This window comes from Taurulus bubalis (genome assembly GCF_910589615.1).
Source record: "Taurulus bubalis genome assembly, chromosome: 21".
NCBI classification, from domain to species: domain Eukaryota; kingdom Metazoa; phylum Chordata; class Actinopteri; order Perciformes; family Cottidae; genus Taurulus; species Taurulus bubalis.
The window spans coordinates 5135841-5158291 of NC_136609.1; the positions used below are offsets into that span (position 1 = coordinate 5135841).

Sequence of the window (22451 nt, forward strand, 5' to 3'; positions counted from 1 at the left end):
CAAAAAGGAAAAGTCTAACAAAACAATCACATGAGTGCTCAACGCAACATTATGCGCATTTCTTTCAATCAGTGTTTAATTAACAAAAATAGTGCCATCTTCACAAAATTGATTGTAACAGCATTCTGGTTTAAAAAAAATTTGATAATACATGTACATATAATACAATCTTATTTTCAAATCTGACGTCCACTGAAAAAAAACTAATTACTACCCCAGTCTCCAATATTTATCTGTAAAACTGATAATGACAGATGAAATGTTGATGAAAAGCTGGGAAAATATAAACACCATGACAACCTATTAAATCCCTTATCCTTACATGTTCAACACAACTGAAATGAAAACATAAATGTTGCTATGTTATATAAGACAGACATTTGAACTAGAGCTATTTCGTACGGAGGACAAAACATTACTTGTTCATAAAATCAATCAATACAGAAATAAATACATTACATGAAGCTGAAAGGATCCTTTGACCAATCGTGCTACAGTGAAATTAGTACCATCCAACTCCTTAACACACATAAATCAATACATATAATTATAGAAATACAAAATGTACATCACATAGATGTAGAAATAAATGGAAAAAACATGTATTTGTGAATTTGTATCAACATATATGCATCGATGCATTTACTTATTTTTGTATGAATTCCAGATGTTATTTGTTCATTAAACATTTATTCGCATATTCATGAATACATAGTTTTTAGTCCTCCATATTTTTACAAGGCAGTTCTTGCATGGAGTCTCAATAAATACTGCCGGAGATGACAAAGCTTTTTTGTGCATGCTTCAAACAATGCAGTGTGTCTGGATGAGCTGGTGGGCCATCTCCATGTTCCCGCTAGCCTGGTAGATGAGCGAGAGATTGAAGGCGATCTCCCTCCTCAAATCTAGTTGATCATCAGGGATACCCTGCAAGTAGGACCGGTGGTGAAAGGAGGCAGAGGGACATTTGCAATAAACGGACAAAAAGGGATGCCAAAATAACTACCTACAATGATGCAGATTTGTAAAGTTCATGTTTGGTTAGTTCTCTACGCAAGACGACAAAGCAAATCATTTTTAAAATGCTTGTTTTCTAAATGGAGCTTGGATCGATTGGTGCTATAATATGAGGTATTGTAGCGCTCAGGGGGAACACCTACAGCTACAGTATTTTTTTGGCACGATTTTGTGTTTACAAAACGCCTTGCCAATGCAAGCATTTTGTAAACACTTCGTATGTAATCTTTGGTATGAACACAGTATAATGGATGACGTGAAGAAAGAAATGGTTAAGTATGTCTACACACCTCCAGTTTCTGAGCAGGCAGTGTGAGTGCCGTCTGGTAGTAATGTATGGCCAAATGTGTGAGGCCTATCTGGTGCAGTGCTCTGCCCAGGTTGTACATGCTCTCCTGACACACTCCACGGAGGTCCACGTATCGCCAAAGAAAGGAGAAACCCTGAAAACACAAATATATTTAGGAAGATCGGAGTAGAGGAAGTACAGATGTTTCTGGTTTAATTTGACAGGATTGCTACTGCTTCACACACACACACACACACACACACACACACACACACACACACACACACACACACACTACCTGTAGCACCAGTGTATGTCGTTTGGCGACATACTTCTGAGATGCCATGTGGAAAAAGGTGAGACCCACACACAGGCTGTGGAGTGGGATTTTGGGGTGAGTCTGGAAGGCCTGAACATACTGGCCTAAAAAAAAAAGATACAAAATGTGTTAGATTAATACAGATGGAAAATTATCAACAAATGTTTTTGCAAACTGCTATGGAAAAATTAAAGCAAAAATAAAATAGTAAGTATAGCTGAAAGCAGCAATGCAAACATCGATGTGAGGTCCTGGGACAGGGATGTCGTTTGTGTACAGATTGTAAATCACAAATTTGTAATTTTGGGCTATACAAAATAAACTGAATTTAATTAAATGTCAATATCTCTTAAAAAGGGAATGGCATATAAACACGCTTTATGCAACTTCTTAAAAGCGTGGTCTTGTTAGGATCTGAAGAAAATTAATGATTAGGAGCAGAAAAAATGTTAAACTTAATAAATGTTCCTAAAAACCAGAACATTTGTGTGAATAAGCGTCAAGTGAAGCTGACATACAACGTAGTAGTTTTTGACCCCGATCAGCCTTTAGGATGACATTTGTTGAGCACAATTTGTATAGAATTTCCAATCCAAATGAACCAACTCCTAGGGTTTTTCCTAGCATTAGCCATGTTAGCTCTAAATTATCAATGCAAATCATGTATATGAACGCTGGGCTGGTGTAAAATGTTTTAAACTGGTTTGATATGAAGCCACTAGGTGTCGCTCCCGAGTCAAACATAATGACACTGAAAGAGCCCATGTGTAGCGACTTCAGTCCACTTGGTGGTGGAAACTCACTTCTAAGCTAGTTTACCAACAGACAATAAACACTAAAGAAGAAGCAGAGAGGTGAAGTGTTTACACTTTGGCCCAATCCCAGTGTTCCCTGTAAGGCCTTAAACCCTGACAGACACTAGTGCAGGGGTGTCCAAACTTTTTCCACTGAGGGCCACAAACAGAAAAATATATGAAAGTCTGGGCCACTCGGTGAGGTATATCGCAAAATGAAAGAAAAACAAAAAAAATTTAAAAAAACACACGCACGCACGCACACACACACACACACACACACACACACACACACACACACACACACACACACACACACACACACACACACACACACACACACACACACACACACACACACACACACACACACACACACACGTTAACTTTGGAACAGTTTTGACAAAGTAAAGTTGAGTTACAACAGCTTGCTGTATGATCAAAAACCATATGAAATAGTTGCCACACCATGAAACCTTAAGCTTTTGATCACTTTACATACATACGTATGTACATACAAATTAAAACTGCTCGCAGCTGTGACTGAGCCCTCACTCCAGCACGTCGGGGTAAGCTGAAGGGTCGCCGGCTCGTCCGGCTGAGAACGTTTGCCTGCCAGGCGGAGGTTCTCGGCCGGGAGAGCCGGCGACCCGCAGGTGTCATCGACGTGCTGGAGCGAGGGCCCAGTCACAGCTGCGAGCAGCTTTACAGTAGAATTTTAAGTTAAACATATATAAATCTCTCTAAATTAGACTCAATTGTAAATATTCATGCTCCCATTTATTGCACTCTGTTTATTGTTAAATGTTTTTTTGTTGTTGTTCATTGTTAAATGTTCAATGTGACGCACCTCCCGCCAGGACAAATTCCTTGCATGTGAAAACATACATGGCAAATAAATGGTTCTGGTTCTGATCTTTTCCAGGCACAATATTCCTGTGACTTTAGTGAGGCTCTGTTTAATGAAGTCGTGAGAGGTTTCCCGTGTCGCGCTATGAGCGGAGCGACCCCGCAGCTGCTCGTGTGGCATTTTCTCGTACTTTGTTCAGACGGCAAAAATATGATTGTTGAGCTTGCAGGCTAGCTGCCATTTACTTGACTTTCTTTCCATTATACTTTTAAAACGTGCTTTATTATTATTTTTTCTTCATTGGTTATTTACTTCATTTTTAGTACTTACGGCATGTATTACTTAATTGCATTTATCTGTACTTGGTTGGGCGTTTCGGTCCTTCCCCCCCTCCTTGCTGAGCCCTCCTGGTGGAGTGTGTATGTTGAAGTGAGTACATAGAGGAGGGAGCATACGGGTATGCTGTACGGGTATGTGTGTAGACTGCTGCGTAAGTGTATGGGCATCTGTTAGTGTGGATGTTCATGTATGTAAGAGTTAGAATTTATACTCGCATTTAGACTACCGACACTAAACGCCACCGTTTAGACCATTTGGTACCTGCTTTATCATGTTTGTTTATTTTGATGTCAAGGAGGACTCTGATGTGATGAAAACACAAAATAAAAAAAATAAAAAACGTGCTGCAGGCCAATAAAAAAAAATGGGCAGCTTGGACACCCTTGCAGTGGTTCTGTTAGTCTGTTTATAAACAGACATAACATTTTAATCATGTAGTTGTACTGCTGTAACAGGTGTTTTCAAACCATTTTTTACATAATTAGCTTAGAATGTTTATTCTATTCCATTATATAAAACATGCAGAACAAGGAGTGCAGTCAGTAGTGTGTGTGTGTGTGTGTGTGTGTGTGTGTGTGTGTGTGTGTGTGTGTGCGCGCGTTTTACCCAGAGCGTGTTTGAAGCTCCCCGACACCATGGCATTGTGTCCGCACAGGACGCACAAGGCGTGGTTGTCGGGATGTTTTAACAGCAGACGCAGACAGAAGCGATGGTGACGCTGGTGTTGGGAGGTTATGGTCAGCTGAGGGAGTACAAAACATTTCAGACATTTGCTTTTTACGTCCACGAGAACCGATACATGGGAACAGGGAAACGTTTAAAGACTACATGGTAATTCGACCAAACTTTCCTTTTAAATTGAAATATTGTGCACTAAGGGAGTTTTGTTTATGAAAAGAGAAATCTTAGCACATAGCCAGACCTGGTTGAAAATATTCCAAAGCTGAGGGCGATCCACATTTTCCATCAGCATCAATCTGTCGAGGAGGAAAACCGACAGGACAATTCACACTGTACTTTTAACAACTGTCACAAAACAAGTGAACACAGATTATGTGCCTGATGGAGCTGGACATGAGAGTCTACCTGATGTAGTTGTAGGCCTTGTAGTAGTTGTGGTCGAGAATGGTGGCGGACAGGCCAAAGCACTCCATCTCCTTCCTCCTTGGCTTGTTGTCGTAGAAAGAGTAGAACTCCATGGCGGACTCGACCAGCAGCTCGGCCTCCTCGTAGCGCTGCACCTCGGAAAGTGTCAGCACGCAGCTCACCAGCAGCTGCCACCAGTCTTCTTTGGACAGAACATTGGTTTTACCTGGGCACAGGGATGAGATGATGCCATCAGCATAGCATCGGTATGAATTGTAATGACACTAGTCGGCAACCTCCGATTCAGAAGAGTGAAGCCAATGCGGAAGTGTCTTAAACCTGCATTCTGTCTACTGACCAGCAGGGAGTGACTCCTCCGGTTGAGGGGAAAAAAAAAGTCTGATTGTATAGAAGTCTATGAGAAAATAACCCCACTTGATTCATTACCTCAGTAAACATTGTGAAAATGATTGTATGGTCTCAATCTTCTTCATTACACCATGTCCATTTGAGTCAAAGCGTAGTATGGGCCGGCTTACTGCGATTGACAGGTCGCCGACGTATACTGCGTCTTTCATGTCACTCCTCCGCATTCAAAATATGGTAACTTTCATTTATCGGTTGCAAGAAAACTAACGTGGCAACGGCCATAATCCAAGATGGCAACGGCGCAATCCACAAACTCAAGGCTTCATAACGGCAGCCCACAAACCAACGGGTGACGTCATGACTACGTCCACATCTTATATAACTTTAAAAAAGGTTAAAGACCAAATGATGATAATACAAATATTTAAGTTCATTAGCTATAGGCCTTTTGAGATAATCTGGTTAATAATAATAATCATGAAAACCATAAAATTTCCTCTGACAACATAAAACCTTCATCTCTCCCTTGTCCTCCAACCACAGCTGAGGGAGGCGACAGGTGAGGGAGGTGACAGTCCTCTTTAGCTCCATAGCTCCACTTTGTGGCGGTCCAATCAAACGTGAAGGATTTGATTAAAATCCCTCTTGTAACTGTACAACACTGATATATTCCATTTCACTGTGAAAAAAATTACACTTTAAAAAGGAGCAAACCAACAAATACACGCACATAGTATATCCTTACCAGTGTTATCCAGATAGGCAGCTTCGTGGTCAGCGATCTCTGGCAGGATGGCCTTCACCAGTCTCAGGTGGGTTTTGCCCGACACCGTTACAGAACGCACACACACCTTAGCTCGCTGCATGGCCACCTAAGACACGGGGAAAAGCAATTGTTCCGTTCACATGATCACACATTAGCTTTAATCTTCCTAGATAAAACGCATGTGTGTGTTTATGAGTGTGTTACCTTGAGTAGCATTGAGATCATAGTGATCATAGCATCCAGGTAGTCCTGTGTCTGTCCCTGAGTCTTCAGCAGTGTGGACCGATGCAGCAGCAGCTTTAGTTCCTACAACCACAGCATACATAGAGATATGAGGATACACAGAGATAAAACAATATCGGCCCTCTTTTTCAAATCCATACACTAGTAGAGCTAAAGTCAGGTTTTTAATTGTTCAGTATTTATTAAGTATGTATGGAAACCCATCCAAGCCAGGAAAAGAAAAACATGTAAAAAGTTCTGAATCACAAAAATAAAACAGATATAAATTCACATTTCTGACTTAATTTGTAGGTTTGGTAAATACAAATCTTTATTAGTATGTCATAATTTGTGTTTACCTTGAGCCTTCATATTTTTAGCAAGGCCTTTGTTTTTTTCTTCCCTTGTCAGAGATGGGCTTTAGTAAATCTTTCATATAGTATTTGAGTGAACGTAAAACTGATCAAATGCAGTATTCAAGGTTTTTTCAGAAGGAGATATCGGAAGATGCTCATAAAAAAAAAAAAACTTTCCTTTTGTGCAGCTGACGAGTCCTGTGCCAGCGTCTCGCTGTCGTACATGGACTCCAGCGCCTTGAGGGCGCACTCGGGCCGGCCCAGCTGCTGCTGCAGGGTGGCCAGGGAGAGCCGAGCCTCCAGGTGCTGCGGAGCCATGTCCACCACCTTAGTGTAGCTCTGTGCCGCCGCCTCCATGTGGCCCAGCGCCTTCAGACACTCTGCGTGGGACAAGTGATGAAGGTGCTTGTGTAACAGTCTATATGTCATTTTCTCTAATCAGAGCAAAATTGAGAAGGTCATTTTAAATCCAGTCTTGCACCGTAGTTTTAAAGTTTCACACAGTGGAGAATGTTTTGGAACGCATGCTTCCAAAGAACCTCAGTTACCAAATATGTTTGCGCAGGATTACAGTTTTTATATATATATATATATATATATATATATATATATATATATATATATATATATATATATATATATATATATATATATATATATATATATATATATATATATATATATTTTTTTTTTTTTTTTTTAAACCATCTAGTTGGAGCATTTAAATAAACATTCAGTTGCCAGTTTATTAGGTCCAGCTATCTAAAACTAATACAGTCTAAAACAACAGGCCTGCAATAAATCCTCTGAAATAAAGGTTGTAATGCGAGAAAGAAATTGATTCAACTATATGATCATTTTGGATGTTCACATTTGTGTGCTGTTGAACTGTATCAACAAAAGACACCCAGAGGCTTGAAGCTTAGACTCTATCCTGAAAATCAAATGTTCAATTTGACCATCATTCTTCATTTAAAAAAAAGAAAAGAAAAAACGGAACAATATGTGCTGTATTAGATCATAAAATGAATATAATATGTCAGAGATTAAGGAAACATGCCTCGTTGAAATACTGGCTTCCGTTTTCATTTTGGCCCGTGTGATCCCGCCCACTGCCCATTTATGTCAGACATGAAACACACCGACAGGCAAATGCAGCGTGCATCAGTCATGGGAGCAAAAAAAAAACTGGATCAAGAGAGATGCAGTTGAAGGATGGAGACAGTTTAGAGCCCAGAAGGATTTTAAGACGGTGGCGAGTTTGATAATTTTGTCCAGAACAGGTAATCATTGAGCTCCAGCTAAGGTTAGTAAACCTTAATCTATCACTGTTACTAGTATGAAAGTGGCTATGGACAGTGGCCCTGTTAAAGTATCCCTTGAACAGGGTCTGGAAAGTAGTAGACAGAGTTATGAAAAAGCAAACATTAGCTGGTTTATAATTTGAAAAAAACTAAACAAAAAAACATTGTGAACATTAGCTGATCAATTGACATTGTCGCTCGCCATTTCAAAAGCATAATGTTGCGCTGGTGTCGTCTCAGTGTGCTCAACCTAGCAACCAGTGTGAACTTTGAATCTGGGGAAGAGACACCTCTCAACAATATTTAGATTTGTCTGCAGTTCCCTTTTGAAACACTAGATGTCAGTGTTACACCTTGAAGATATTCGATTGTGTGTATACATCGTATTTACATCATTTGTGAACGTATGCTTTATGTTGGCCGTACCTGCGTGTCGGAGCCAGACGACAGCCAGATTGTACTTCTCGGATATGACGAGGGCCGATAGCAGAGGCAGAGCGGTCATGTACTTTCCCTCCTCCAGGTAGGCTTCACCTACGTCCAGGTACAAGTCACCAATCTCCTCTGGATTCTGCTCCATCAGCGATGACACTAGCCCCTGTAAGTGAGCGTGTACAGAGCGATGGAGACAGATGTTTTATATCCATTTCCCTCAAAAAGTTAAAACTCACTGCTAGAAATCAATATTTTAAGCTTAAATTAGATTTTCTAAATGATGCAAGTGTGATACTAATAAAATATTTTAAGTTATGTTTACCTCCAGGGGTGTGTCGACATGCAGGTGTATGAGGCAGACAGTTAGCTTGGACCTAAGGTCCACTGGAACACTGTCTGGTACATGTACATCTTTAATTTCATCTGGACACACACACACACACACACACACACACACACACACACACACACACACACACACACACACACACACACACACACACACACACACACACACACACACACACACACACACACACACACACACACAATACATACACAATCAGCGTTCCTATGCTCCAAAAAAACAACAATTATGATGACAGCTTCTTTGGTGGAGGTGGAGTGTGGGGAGTGTGAGAAGATTTACTGCAAAGGCGTGACTACATTTCCACAATAATACAATAACTCAAACAGAATCAATCACAAAAAAAGGCTCTACACTTTGTTGATTTTTTTCATCCAATATTAACAAGCCACCTACAGTTATTGTAGCTACGGTCAATGATACCAGACAGAGGGATATATCATGATTATATACCTCATTTGCATATCTATGCAATGGGGAAGAAAGTATTGAAATAGTTGTTAATCTTGTTTGTTAGATATCAGATGATCAGAGAACTATACTGTTTTGTTTTTAAACATGTGTATCTTTATGAGACGTGCAGTGAGTGACAGTGTGGGCTTCATGGTAACTGACGGCAGCGAGGGGCGGGGCTTAACAAAGGGTCAATAGAAGTTAAAAGCAAAACTGTATTTGATTGTATGGTTCTTAAAATGTTCACATTGAGGCAAATATGAGTCATATCTTCTTGCTACATAAAAAAGAGATATGACATGAAAATAAATACTTTTCTGTAATCCACATTGATGTTTGAGGGCACACTAGAGAAAGGTGTGAGCTAATTTTGCCTCATGGATGAAAGAACATAACAATAATTGTTTCCTCATGAATAATAATCACTTTGATGTATTTGGCTGGGTTATGAGGCTGACACATTTCAAGACAATAAGACAATGCAGCATAGACAAAAATGTTCTTTTTGCTGATGACTTCTGTTCAAAATGTCAACTTATCCTTCCTGAGCTTTCTAAAAGGAATGTGCCTATCAATTATCTAATGAAGATGCAGCAGTGATTTTAGTACTTTGATACACATCTCTCAAGGTAATAGAAATACCATATTTATTATACCTAGTATTTTCAGCCAACATAAACAAGCCACCATGACACATGCGATGGGACAGTGACCACTAACGTCAAGGGCAAAACCTCCTGAGGCAGATTTGGTAAGTATGATATTAATTAATGATTTTTTAAATTTGGTCTACTGCAGTGGTTTCCAAACTTTCTGTCAAGCCCCCCCTTTGAGGATATAGGAACATTGTAAGACCCACCCCAAATGGGCCGTACCTTCTTTGTTTTTAAATTAATTATTTTGTTAAGTGCTGGAACAAGTTTGTAGTGCTACCCCGTGAAGTAGCAACAAGAGCACGGCATGCTCTGCACATCACCTGACGCTGCGCAGCATCTTCTTTTTTTAAACCAAAATAGTTCCACACCACCGACGTGCTGTTCCTCTTCGAGACTAAAGTCTCAGCTGTGTCAGTTTCTGACTGTTCCGTCGAGCCAGAAGCCATTGCGCAACAGGTTAACAGGCCGCATGAAAAGTTGATGCAGCCGAGTTCTCCACTCTTTTGCTCGCGTCACGTGATGACGTTGCGGTTAGAAAAACAAAAAAAAATTTGTAGAGGAAAGCAGCTCAATGCAACCACTAATACCGATCCATCTTGATGGCTCACACATCTGCACTCATTTTGTTTTGCACAGGTTGCACATGTTATTTGTTTTTGTCTGATGGAGCAATCTGGTTTACTTGCGAAATTTGAAATTTGTGATTTTGGGCTACACAAAATACATTATATATCCTGTGATGTGATCTTCAGAACCCTAAGCCCACTCCCTAACAGCTTAGTCGTTTACCATAGTGAACTACCCCGATTAAAAGTGGGCAGCTCCGTGATACCAGAAAATACAAGTTGAACCTGCAGACGTCTGGCTAACCCAGTGTTTCCCAAACTGTATTTTCCGGGGGCCAACTTTAAAAAAAAAATGACAAACCATCGCAACTAAATTCACAACAGGTGATTTGTACTGCCATCACCTTATTTTATCTTGAATAGCTTAACTATTAGACATTTGTCATATTTAGCCAAGTTATGGCCAAAACCCATGTATTTTAGAGCCCACACCTTTGACCAACAACATCTAATCAGTTCAGTCTGTGCCAAGAACATCATATTGTACTGCACTGTAAGGTTAAAGAAAAGGGAAATATCTGCATCAAGGTTTACATTTTTCAAAACAGTTACTCACTATTGTCTTCAACAGCTTTTTCCTCCTTAGTCGTCGACTTTGTGTCTTCCTCATTCTTCTCGTCTTGCTCCACAGCCGTTTCCTCTGCCACTCTCTCTTCTTGTCTTGGTTCCTCACACCCCAATTTGGATTCATCCTTTACCAAAACTATACCTGCAAACTTGACCAAGACCTGGGAAAACACACACAAATGATATTCATTCAGTAATAAAAACTACACTTTTAATTTGCTCCATCTTTAAAGTGGAATTACACCTGTCTTTTCAATGCGATTTTTGTCATCCGATCACACGAGAAGGACATATTAACTGTCAGGTCTGTACGCTCAGAGATCTTGCTCGCATTGGGATCCATCAGCCACGGCGAGGTGTGGACACCTCTTGTCTCTAAAGCATTTAAAAATTAATTGGCCTTGTTTGTATAATCCCCAGACATGTAAATAGTGTTTTTAAATCAGTGAATTATTTGTGACAGTCACATCAAGTTATACAAATATGGAGGTGCACCTTTTAATGCGACACATTTATAGGAAAGGGAAAGTGATATCCACCGTTATACAACCGCTACTTTGACCACGAAATATAATTAAATTAATTATGTATAGCCCAAAATCACTAATTACAAATTTGCTTCAATGGGCTTTGCAATCTGTACAAATACAACATCCTCTGTCCCGGGACCTCACATCGGATCACTATCTGATTAAGCAGGTCGCATTGAAGTGTGTAACCACGGCCGATTAGACAAGAACAAGCTTCTCTGCCCACAAACCCACAGAGGTCTACCTGCAGGGCCTTGTTGTACTGGCGGTTGGCGATGTAGAGCTCAGCTGCCATGTTAATGAAGTCATCGCTGACCAGGCTGGGGTGTCGCTCCAGAGCTTCCTCTATTACACCCAGAGCTGAGGGTAAGTCGTTACTCTCATAGTAACTCCTGGACAGGACACAGACATAGATGTTTGTGGCAACCTACAATCCTGACATTGTATTCATGAATTACTGTGTTAGGCCCCGGCATCTGTGGATGTATGTGTGGACCTGGTCTGCTTTGTGTGTACTGTACTTGGCCATGTCCTTGGAGAGCTGCATGAAGTGCTCTCCGTCTTCCATCGGCAGCAGTGACAGGATCCTGCGGTAGCCATCCATGCACTGTTTGTGCTCGCCCAGACGCATGTGGAGGCCTGAGCGCTCCCACACGTAGCGCACGTTGGTGGGGTCGTACTTAATGGCTGCGGTAGAGTACAAGAGGGAATGGGAATAATGCAAATAACTATTTTCATCATGGATTAGTCTGTCTGTTTTCTGCATCGTAAAAGGTGTTTTAAACTCTTTTAAAACACCAACGTCACACAATAACGCAAACTAACAGATTGAGGCAAAATTGAGAAAATTACTGTTTTTGTCAATGGAGTCTGGTTCCTCGGCGGAAAGGGCTGTCTGACGTCAAATTAACGCAGTTAAATCATTTAATCATTTTTGATGTTATTTTCTCCTAGAGGATCACACAGGACTGAGTTTGAAAATAGTAGTTTGCATAATAATGTCATATATATATAAAAATCTTTGACTTTTGAGTATCTGACCTTTTGAGTAGCAGACAATGGCCTGTCGGATGTTGTCCTGCTCCAGAGACATTTCTGCAAGTCTGATCCACTCCTCACAGTCTGAAGGGTTCAGGTGGGCGGCGATCAGACCAAACTGCAGCGCCTTGTCCATGTCTTCGTCATCCTCGTAGATCATGGCCAATGTGGAGAAAGGCTCATAGGCCAAAGGAGCTGGCCGGCAAGGCGAAGACGATTAATTTAGATAAGTGATAAATGGTAAGAATTGATAAATCCCAAAACACACACAAGTTTGTTTCATACCCTGTCTTATGATCTCCATACACATCAAGATGGCGTCCTCTTTCTCTCCTCTGGCGTAGCGGATGTTGGCTTCTCCCATCAAGCCTCTCAGAGCTCGGGGCAGCTTGCTGCGATGACGCCGTTCCTGGACAAACACAAACAAAGTCATACACTAACACACATTAAGAGCTGAGAAACCCATTGACACACTCTTGCCGCCACCTCCTCCTCCCCCTCCTCTCCCTCCTACTCACCCTCATCATCTTCTTGTTTTCTCGGTTCAGCTCCATCTCCAGCTCAAACACGTCCCCCACCGTCGGATCCTCCTCTGCATCCTCCTCCTCTTCCTCCAACTCTCTCTTTTTCCTGGCCCTCCGTCCTCTTGCTCCTTTACTCCGCCGCTTCTGCCTCTTTGTTGTCTCCTCCATCTCCATCCTCACTTTCTTCTCTTCCTCCGCCCTGCAGTCCTTATCATCTTCATCATCGACATAGCTTAAGTGTTCGTCCTCTCCCTCCTCATGCTCATCTGAAGATGGTGGTTCTGGCCTTTCTCCCAACATGGAGGCAAAGGCCTGCTGGACCCCCAGGCTGACTCCCTCTTCTGACAGGAGGGTAGAGTATTGTAAAGTGATGTCAACATCACTAATAAAATACATCATAATAATAATAATACGTTTTGCATCAATTCTCTAAACCTTGTCTTCTTACGGTCAAGCTGCCAAATACCCGATGGGAGGAGTCACCTTGGAGGGTTTTGCCTCTCGGGCTATATTAGGGCTCATCTAACAATCATTTTCAGTCATCATTTAATCTAATTATTTTTAGTTTTTACTTGTTTAATCGTTTGCTCTAAAAAACAGCCACCACAATTTAACCCTAAATTGCTCCGTAGGCGGTGTGTGAATGGTAGATAGTCCTGATGTGGCACCTTGCATAGTAGCTCCTCTCATCAGTGTGTGAATGGGTGAATGATGTCATGTAGTGTTAAAGCCAGTGGTGTAGTCCAGGGTATACGCAGGTATACGGCGTATACCCACTTATTTTTCAGTCAGCATTGCGTATACCCACTTCTCAATCACCGCTGGTGCCTGGTGCGCATTATTTAGTAGTGCATGGGTCACTCACAGGCGGTCCGGGTCCGGACCCAGTCGCCGTTGTCTGTGGAACCTGGACCGAAATCTAATTATTATTTCCGAATTATTAACTGTTGATGGATCGCTTCTATTTCACCGGCGCAGCTTTTCCTGCCTTTGCGGCTCTCATTCAGCGGTCCAGGAAACACACGCCTTGTAAATCCTCTCACACACTCGACCAATCACATGTGTGTATTCCATTAAGCCTCGACTCTTGTGCCATATTCACACATGGAGCGACAGGAGAGAGAGATCAGATAGTTGAAAAAAGTACGTGAATCAGAGAAGTTATTTCACTTGGCGCTCCAAAAAGAGAAATGTGGGCCGCTTAACCAGAGCCTTTAACCAAGAATGGAGAGACTGTTATAAGTTTATTATTCCGACAATTAGTTCAAGAGCAGTACGACTCATGTTCAGCGATATTAAAATCAGCGATGTGAAGCACCACTATGAGACAAAGCACACGGACCGACTCGCATCCGAAATTAAGGCACAGAAAAATAAACCTAAAAGCCCAATATGATCAGAACCCTAACACATGAATTAATATGATCACAGAACCCTAATACATGAACTAACTGACCAACAATAATGTTTACAGAGGAGAAATGAGCTGAAACAAGTGGTTTAATAACCAGGTAAAGGCCCTGCACACATATTTCTCTTTTTAGATGACAAGAATATAATATCTTGGCTCTTTTGATTGACATCATTTGACGCCAGAATAAACGGAATTTGAAGCTGCATGACAATTCATTTCTAAAATTAACGACTTTATTTTATTTATTGAATTAATTTATATAGTCTGTAAGTATTATTAGATAATGTATTATTTATAATTATTTCAGTTAAATGGGAAATCTGTAATAATAAATATTATAGATGTTAATTAATTTAACTTCATTGAATTTGACAGTCGTTTGTTGACAATATTCAGACGTTAAAACTGTTGGCTACTTCAATACATATAGCACAAAATCATATAGCACAAATGTGTTGCACTACTACTACTATGTGTTGTAATACTGTATTGTATGTATTGCTCATATGAGCACTTATTTAGAAATCCAGTACTGGGTTGAGAGTCACTGTGGTTATTCATGGATATGTTCATGGCTACAGTCTACTCCCTGGACAACTAGCTGGCTGGCCGGTGGTCTCTCGCTGGCCGACGGCTGTCGACGAGCCAACCGGCTCCCTCCTGAACACTCCTGTCCGTGCTCCTTGCTGCTGCTCTGGGCTGGCATGGTTCTGCAGTACTCCACCTCGCCATACCATCCCCATTTTTTAGAAACATCAGTATTTCCCAGTGTCTCAAACCGAGAAGGTAACAATAGCAGATTAACTGCGATAGCGCCATAATTGCCACAGAGAGAATTTACAGACGTTTCCTTTTTCTTTTTTCGTAATTACGAGATCAGGATGTCGTAATTACGAGAAAAGATCTCGTAATTACGAGATCAGGATGTCGTAATTACGAGATCAGGATGTCGCAATTACGAGATCAGGATGTCGCAATTACGAGATCAGGATGTCGCAATTACGAGATCAGGATGTCGCAATTACGAGATCAGGATGTCGCAATTACGAGATCAGGATGTCGTAATTACGAGAAAAGGGGTCTATTTTTTTTTTTTATCCAGTGAATGCAATGCGCTTCCGTAAAAATCCCCGCTCGCCCGAGCAAAAGTTGATCTCGCGCTACCTGCTCGCGCTCGAGTAGATTTTCTTTTTGACAGTAAGTGGGCGGATCCAGTCATCATCCATCTCTACATCTAATTGGTTACAATCCTCGTCTTTGGATTGGCTAGAATGCATTTTGCACCAGGAACAATGGCGGATGAGAAAACACAACTGAAAGTTGACGTTCTCTGAATACTACTGTTATTGAGTCACAAAATGTAATTTTAGGATGTTTTCAGGCGAGAAGTTAGTTGTTTAAGCATCAAATCTGTGGTCGGTTTGTCAAGAATCAGCCGACTTAAAAAGATACGCTGACGGTTTGAGTTCCTGCTCGCGGGACCTACAGCCCCGCAGCACCGGGCCGTCAGCGCTCTGCTGCCCGCCGACAGCAGCCTGATCCCGGCAGGACTTTTTGAAATGATCCGCTGGCTCCGATGTCTCCGTAGCGGTTAAACATGAGATATAATTCAGTTTTGAGGATCTAACGAGCAATATTTATTATTTATTCACAGTAACGTTACATCAGTTTGACTGAGGGAAAGTTTAAGATTTATAACTTAAGATTTTAATTTAACTTTTACTTTGAACTACAACGGTGTCTTATTACTTTTGACCGAAGTGTTTGCCATTATTTATATATATATATATATATATATATATATATATATATATATATATATATATATATAAAAATGTATGTGTTTCTGTATCTGTTATTTTGAGTGTGTATGTGTGGGTTTACTGTGTATTGATTCAAGATATTTTTATTCTCATATGCACAGATAACAGGCAGTTATTCTGTCCAATGAAAAGCTTATTTTGCTGGGTCCTCCTAACACACAGAATTACAATAAACTTAAGGCAAAAAATAAGGCTGCTCCCGAGATGTACTCTGCAGTTTTTAATCACACGCTAGAGTGCCTTCCTGTCCTGCAGTGCAGCTTCCATACCACACTGTGATGGAGCTGTAAGGACGCTCTCGACCGTACATCTGTAGAAGTTGCTGAGAATCTTGGGTGGCATTCCAAATTTCCTCAGCCTTCTTAAGAAATACAGTCGCTGCTGGAATTTACAGGTTTTCACCCTTTCCACCTCTGTCCCACCTATGTGAAGTGGTGCTTCCTGCACCCTCTTCCTCCTTGGGTGGATAATCATCTCCTTTGTCTTGTCTGCGTTCAAGGAGAGATTATTATCCCGACACCAGGCCACAAGTTCCTCCACCTCTCTTCTGTACGCCGTCTCAGCTGATCATTCCAATGACCGTTGTATCATCCGCAAACTTGATGATGCTGGTGTTTTCCTGGGAGGCCACACAGTCGTATGTGAAGAGGGTGTTCAGCAGGGGACCCAGTACACAGCCCTGGGGGGTCCCTGTGCTCACAGTTCTTGTGTCAGATGTGCGGTTCCAACTCTGACTGATTGGGGTCTGCCTGAGAGGAAGTTCAGCACCCAGTTGCAGAGAGCAATGATGTTCACATGTTAAAGATGCTATTCAGTTGTATTAGAGCCTAAGTAGAGGCAACCAATGAAAATGTGCAAAAGACTTGAAGTTCCAAAGAGGGATTCATAAATATTTTGGGGTTTGTTCATATTGCGTAGTATTTCTATTGATATTGTCTTTAATAAGCGATCTGCATACCATTTAGTTTGTTGCATACGCCTAATAAATACCAAACTGTGTTTCAAGGCAGTTAATGTATCTTGGGTGTGTCAAAGTTAAAGAACTGTTTAAGAAAGGGTAAAATACAATTACATCACAAGATAAAAGGACTAAATAAGAGGCACAGACCTTTTATTCTATTGGAGGCAACGCCAGTTAATTCAGTTTTTTTAATAAAAGAGCAATGGTTGTAGGAACCATTATATTATATTGCCATCACTTTTAAAACTGTACCCAGGACCCCACCCATAGTACTACTACACCTAGCATATAGCTATATGGGACGGGGTGTAACATAAATAAACACAATATATATATATATATATATATATATATATATATATATATATATATATATATATATATATATATATATATATAACATTATGTGTATCTGTTATTTATTTATTTATTTATATATATAACAGATATATATATATACTTGCAATCAATTTGGTTAAAAGTAATAAAACACCACTGTAGTTCAAAGTAAAAGTTAAATTAAAATCTTAAGTTATAAATCTTAAACTTTCCCTCAGTCAAACTGATGTAACGTTACTGTGAATAAATAAAAAATAATAAAGATTGCTCGCTAGATCCTCAAAATTGAATTATATCTCATGTTTAACCGCTGCGGAGACATCAGAGCCAGCGGATCATTTCAAAAAGTCCTGCCGGGATCAGGCTGCTGTCGGCGGGCAGCAGAGCGCTGACGGCCCGGTGCTGCGGGGCTCTAGGTCCCGCAAGCAGGAACTCAAACCGTCAGCATATCTTTTTAAGTAGGCTGATTCTTGACAAACCGACCACAGATTTGATGCTTAAACAACTAACTTCTCGCCTGAAAACATCCTAAAATTACATCAGGGCTCTCAAGTTTTTAAGACAGGTAAGGGTGACATCTCTCTCTCTCTCCCCCCGGACGGAGGCGCGGCGGCGGCGGCGGCGGCGGCGGGGGGGGGGGGGGGGGGGGGGGGGGGGGAGGGGGGGAATTACATTTCACCCAGATACAACAGATACGTTTTTCTGATTGGCTATTCGTGTCGCCCATCTCTTTTTATTGATTGGCTGGGGATTCGGGGGAGACGTGCTTGATAGCTCCATGGTGAGGGCTGCGCGACCAGGTCATGTTAGCGCGCTGCGGCACATTAAATAGCCTAGAGTTTTTTTTCAGCGTGAGAAATACGATGTGTGGCGGGAGGGCGTGACTTAAGACCGAAATGCGTGACAGTCACGCTCAATGCGTGACACTTGAGAGCCCTGTTACATTTTGTGTCTCAATAGTATTCAGACAACGTCAACTTTCTCATCCGCCATTGTTCCTGGTGCAAAATGCATTCCAGCCAATCCGAAGACGAGGATTGTAACCAATTAGATGTAGAGATGGATGGTGACTGGATCCGCCCACTTACTGTCAAAAAGAAAATCTACTCGAGCGGGAGGTAACAGACACGCGAGCGAGCAGGTTAAAGCTTCACGAGAGCGAGTTTCGCTCGCGCGAGAGCAACTTTTGCTCGGGCGAGCGGGGATTTTGCTCTCGTAGTGATGTAAAAGCGCTCGTCAAAGTAAATTACGCGCGCGGCTGTTTGATTTGCGCGCTCTCGTGGAGCTCATTTGCGCTCTCTACTTTTGACATGAATTTGCCCCCATAAAGCAGCAGGAATCATGTGGCAATGTGTAAATAATACTAGGTTAATCATTTTTGGGTAAACTAAATAGAGTATGTCACTATTTATAAAACAGGGCGTTTATCCTTTGCTGTATGGGCTGCTTAAAAAAAAAAAATTGCAAAATTAAGAGTATACCTACTTCTCCAGGGACCACTACACCACTGGTTAAAGCGCTTTGAGTGGTCGGAAGACTAGAAAAGCGCTATACTAGTACGGGTCCATTTACCATATCACAAAGCAAATATGCAGATTGTATATATTGAAACGAGTGGGAAAAAAATACTAAAATAATTAGAGAAATGAGTTGCTTTTCAGTGGAATAACTAATAATTTCATCGTTTCAGTTCTCACTCAAGGAAACTAACCAATACTTCAAGTGATCACAGCGTGCCTCCACAAAGCTACGTCCTGATTAAAAGACAGTGTTACCGGTGTTCCCCGGGGGTTGTGCAGACGTAGAGGGCTGAGCGTCATCCTCCACACCGTCAGCTGAGTCCTGAGAGGAAAGGACGTTGCGTTACTTAAACAGCGATGCATATCTTAGAGCAGACGTTTAATCTAAACGCCCGTAGCGTTGCGACATTGTCGTAGTGAAGCTGACGGTAACAGCATCAGGTGTAAAGTGATGCACCTGTGTCAGCTATGCTAATTAGCTCTGCTTCTGAGTTATGGTTTAGCTAACTAGCTGTTAACTAGCTCCAAAATATCAAATAATACATATTTAATAGTGTAAGTTAACGTAAGTGTAATAGTAAAACGCTTCAATGATAATTGCCGTAATAATTGTGGTAGTTAATGTCTAACAAACGTAATAAACAAGTTGAAGATGTTGTAGTGTTAACAGCTGCCGCCATAGATTGATACTTTAGCTATGCTAACGTAGCTATGCTAAGGCTGTGGGGTTTTGCACGGTTTATCCATAATGTGTGATTACCTTGGCTTTGCGCTCATCCCTCCGCTGGTCAAACTCCTCAAAAGTGATCCGACCCTCCAGGTAGTCGATCAGCTCAGAGCTGAACCCAGACATCTCCGTCTGTTGACGGGACTAGGTCTGTGTCTGAAGGCTCACTGACGGGGCACGAGGTGTGCTTTTCAGACTAAACGCATCATATCACGCTACAGCTGCAACACAATACCAACTGTTAGTAAGAGAAGCCATCCTCACTTCAAGCTGAAAACAAACCCCCAGCATGATGAACTGTAGTCACGTGACATGCAAACACTACCGGGTTGGATGACATCATAAGGAAAGGGTCACCGCGTCACGAACTGACAATAGGCTCGTTCGAGATGAGCCAGTTCTGCGCAGAATCGATCGGCGGCGATCGAGTCACCGTCGATTTCAGTCAGCCGCCGCAGTTGCTTTCCAACGACTGCGTGGCCCAGTGCATGACGGGAAACGCCTGGCTGTCGCCACATCAGAGAGCTGATTGGCTCTTAGATCTGACAGCAAACACCACGTTATTGTAATGTGACAAAATAGTTGACTAAAAAGATGATAATCAAAAAACATGACTCAGACTCAAGAGCTTGTCCAGTTTAACTCTTTAAAGCTTCTGTAACTGCAGTCAAATACAATAAAAGAATGAGGGCGAGAGAGAGAATAACAATACAGCAGTTTGATCACTTTACAGCAGTTTTCAGCAACGTAACGTTCGTTTAGGTTCAGGTTTAACAGATTATTGCAAGTATTTCCAAGTTATAGCAACGGTTATTTACATGATCTGCGTTTTTTGGTCATGATCATTTGTTCTTGTGAACGGCGAATGATACGTCAATTTAAATGTTGCAAGAAATTGTGGGTCGGCATTATCTCCTTTCCTTTCGTAAAGGCAGGTTCAGTGGTTCCTATGCTAAAGGAGCTAAGTTAGGAAGCATTCAAGCTCCTTTCCTTGCAATGCATGCCGGTTAGATTTGTGTCCGACTTGCTCCCGACTTGCTCTGACGTCATGCACACGTGGTCAACGATACTCTCACGAGACTAAGTCGACCGTCGATTTCAGAGGCAGGCGCTGCAGTGGCTCTCCCCCGACTGCTTGGCCCAGTGCATGATGGGAAACGCCTGGCTGTCGCCACATCAGAGAGCTGATTGGCTCTTAGATCTGACAGCAAACACCACGTGTTGTAAAAAATTCTTATTTTATGTGTAGTTGTAATACTTAACGCTGGATTATTGACTATTCGTCGCATGTTTGATCTAAAAACATTTATTGTGTGGTTGTTAATACAAAATCGTATTTATACAACACACATCAAAACTACTAGTAATGTATTTCACAGGCAGACTACAACACATATAACACATATAATAAATCCAAACGTGATCTGTAAACTACAAGAAAACAAAACTTAGGAACTAACAGGAAGTACTTTTTTCTGTGACTTCCTGCGTATACACAGCTGACAACTGTCCGACTTGATCGCAGTTTTTTGTCAACGCCTCCTGCTGCGGCCGCCTGCTCTCGTCTGGATTCCAGGCGAGGCGCAGCTCTAACGAACGAGCCTATTAACGACTGGGTTAAGGCCAGCCTCCACTTCGAAAAACACAGTCGGGCCAGCCCGCACGTAGATTTTCGGGACGCGTTTGTACTAACGTTTGTAAAAACTGACTTCAAAATAAGAGGACACTTCCGGTGAAGGCAATATCAAAATAAAAGCTATTTGAAAGGAAATTACACTAATTCCACTTCATGTTAATAGTAGACTACCTCAAGATGTCACCCAGAGACAAGTTGATGTTTAATTACAAAATAAAAGACCTTCAATAATTAAATAAATGTATAAATAAATAAATAAATACAGGAACAAACAAATTCATGATGAGTTAGGAAAAGACAACCGCGGTGTTTGGCAAATCCGACTCCACTTTCACTAAACGACGTAGTTATGACGCGACGGCAGGCGCATGTTAGTGACGTCGGTCTGTCTGCAGCGTTGATACTACAATGCTGTAGTCCATCTCAGACCATAATAAAGCGCATCTTAAATACTTTGTCCGTCTTCTTACAGTGTCATGCAGACGATATATACAACCCGGTTCATAGTTTTACTTTATTAACAAGGTTGGAATAGAAATGAACAAAGGAATATGAAAGTGAAACCACCGTATTTTTCACAGAGTACAAAGCTACTAAACTGTACGGAAGCGCATTGCATTCACTGGAAGAAAAGAAAAAATAGACCCCTTTTCTCGTAATTACGACATCCTGATCTGGTAATTACGACATCCTGATCTCATAATTACGAGAAAAGATAAAGAAAAAGGAAACGTCTGTAAATCCTCTCTCAGTGACAATGATGGCGCTATCGCAGTTAATCTGCTATTATTACCTTCTTGGTTTGAGACACTGGGAAATACTGATGTTTCTGAAAAATGGTATTAAATTTAGTATGTCAACACTGTGCAGGCATCTCAAGGCGGTTTAGGCGGAAAGCCCAGTCTGACATGCTGGATGTCGCTCTGTTTCTGCAGGAGCAGTTGAACCAACATTCATGGATACAAATTCATGCATTTGAAATGCATCCAATCTGGTTTGGTAGTGACTCAAAGAACTGTGCGGCACCTGTTCTCCTAGATCCTCAAGGAGTACAGCTGAGGCAACGAAACCGTCTAAAATGACGCCTGTACACAAACAAAAGTACACGCCTGTACACAAACAAA

At 41.4% G+C, this 22451-nt stretch overlaps 1 protein-coding gene across 1 annotated transcript; it reads right to left on the reverse strand.

Annotated features, from left to right (window-relative positions):
- Nucleotides 1-31: 31 nt before the first annotated feature.
- gtf3c3 (general transcription factor IIIC, polypeptide 3) lies at nt 32-19865 on the reverse strand. The gene is made up of 19 exons (XM_079236823.1): nt 19725-19865; nt 19220-19286; nt 12902-13248; nt 12669-12792; nt 12387-12578; nt 11867-12032; nt 11590-11737; nt 10805-10976; nt 8469-8569; nt 8138-8309; nt 6585-6787; nt 6034-6135; nt 5809-5935; nt 4695-4920; nt 4531-4585; nt 4215-4350; nt 1605-1729; nt 1308-1460; nt 32-927 (listed from the first exon to the last, which is right to left on the reverse strand). The coding sequence occupies exons 1-19, from the start codon at nt 19815-19817 to the stop codon at nt 805-807; spliced, it is 2832 nt and encodes a 943-aa protein (XP_079092949.1). The 5' UTR covers nt 19818-19865; the 3' UTR covers nt 32-804.
- Nucleotides 19866-22451: the final 2586 nt, after the last annotated feature.

Coding starts and splice junctions, on each gene's coding strand:
- gtf3c3 (XM_079236823.1), bottom strand. CDS start 19,817: ATGTCTGGGTTCAGCTCTGAGCTGATCGACTACCTGGAGGGTCGGATC. Junction 8,570..10,804: donor AAAAGCTGTTGAAGACAATA/GTGAGTAACTGT, acceptor GTGTGTGTCCAG/ATGAAATTAAAGATGTACAT. Junction 1,461..1,604: donor GACATACACTGGTGCTACAG/GTAGTGTGTGTG, acceptor TTGTGTTTTCAG/GGTTTCTCCTTTCTTTGGCG.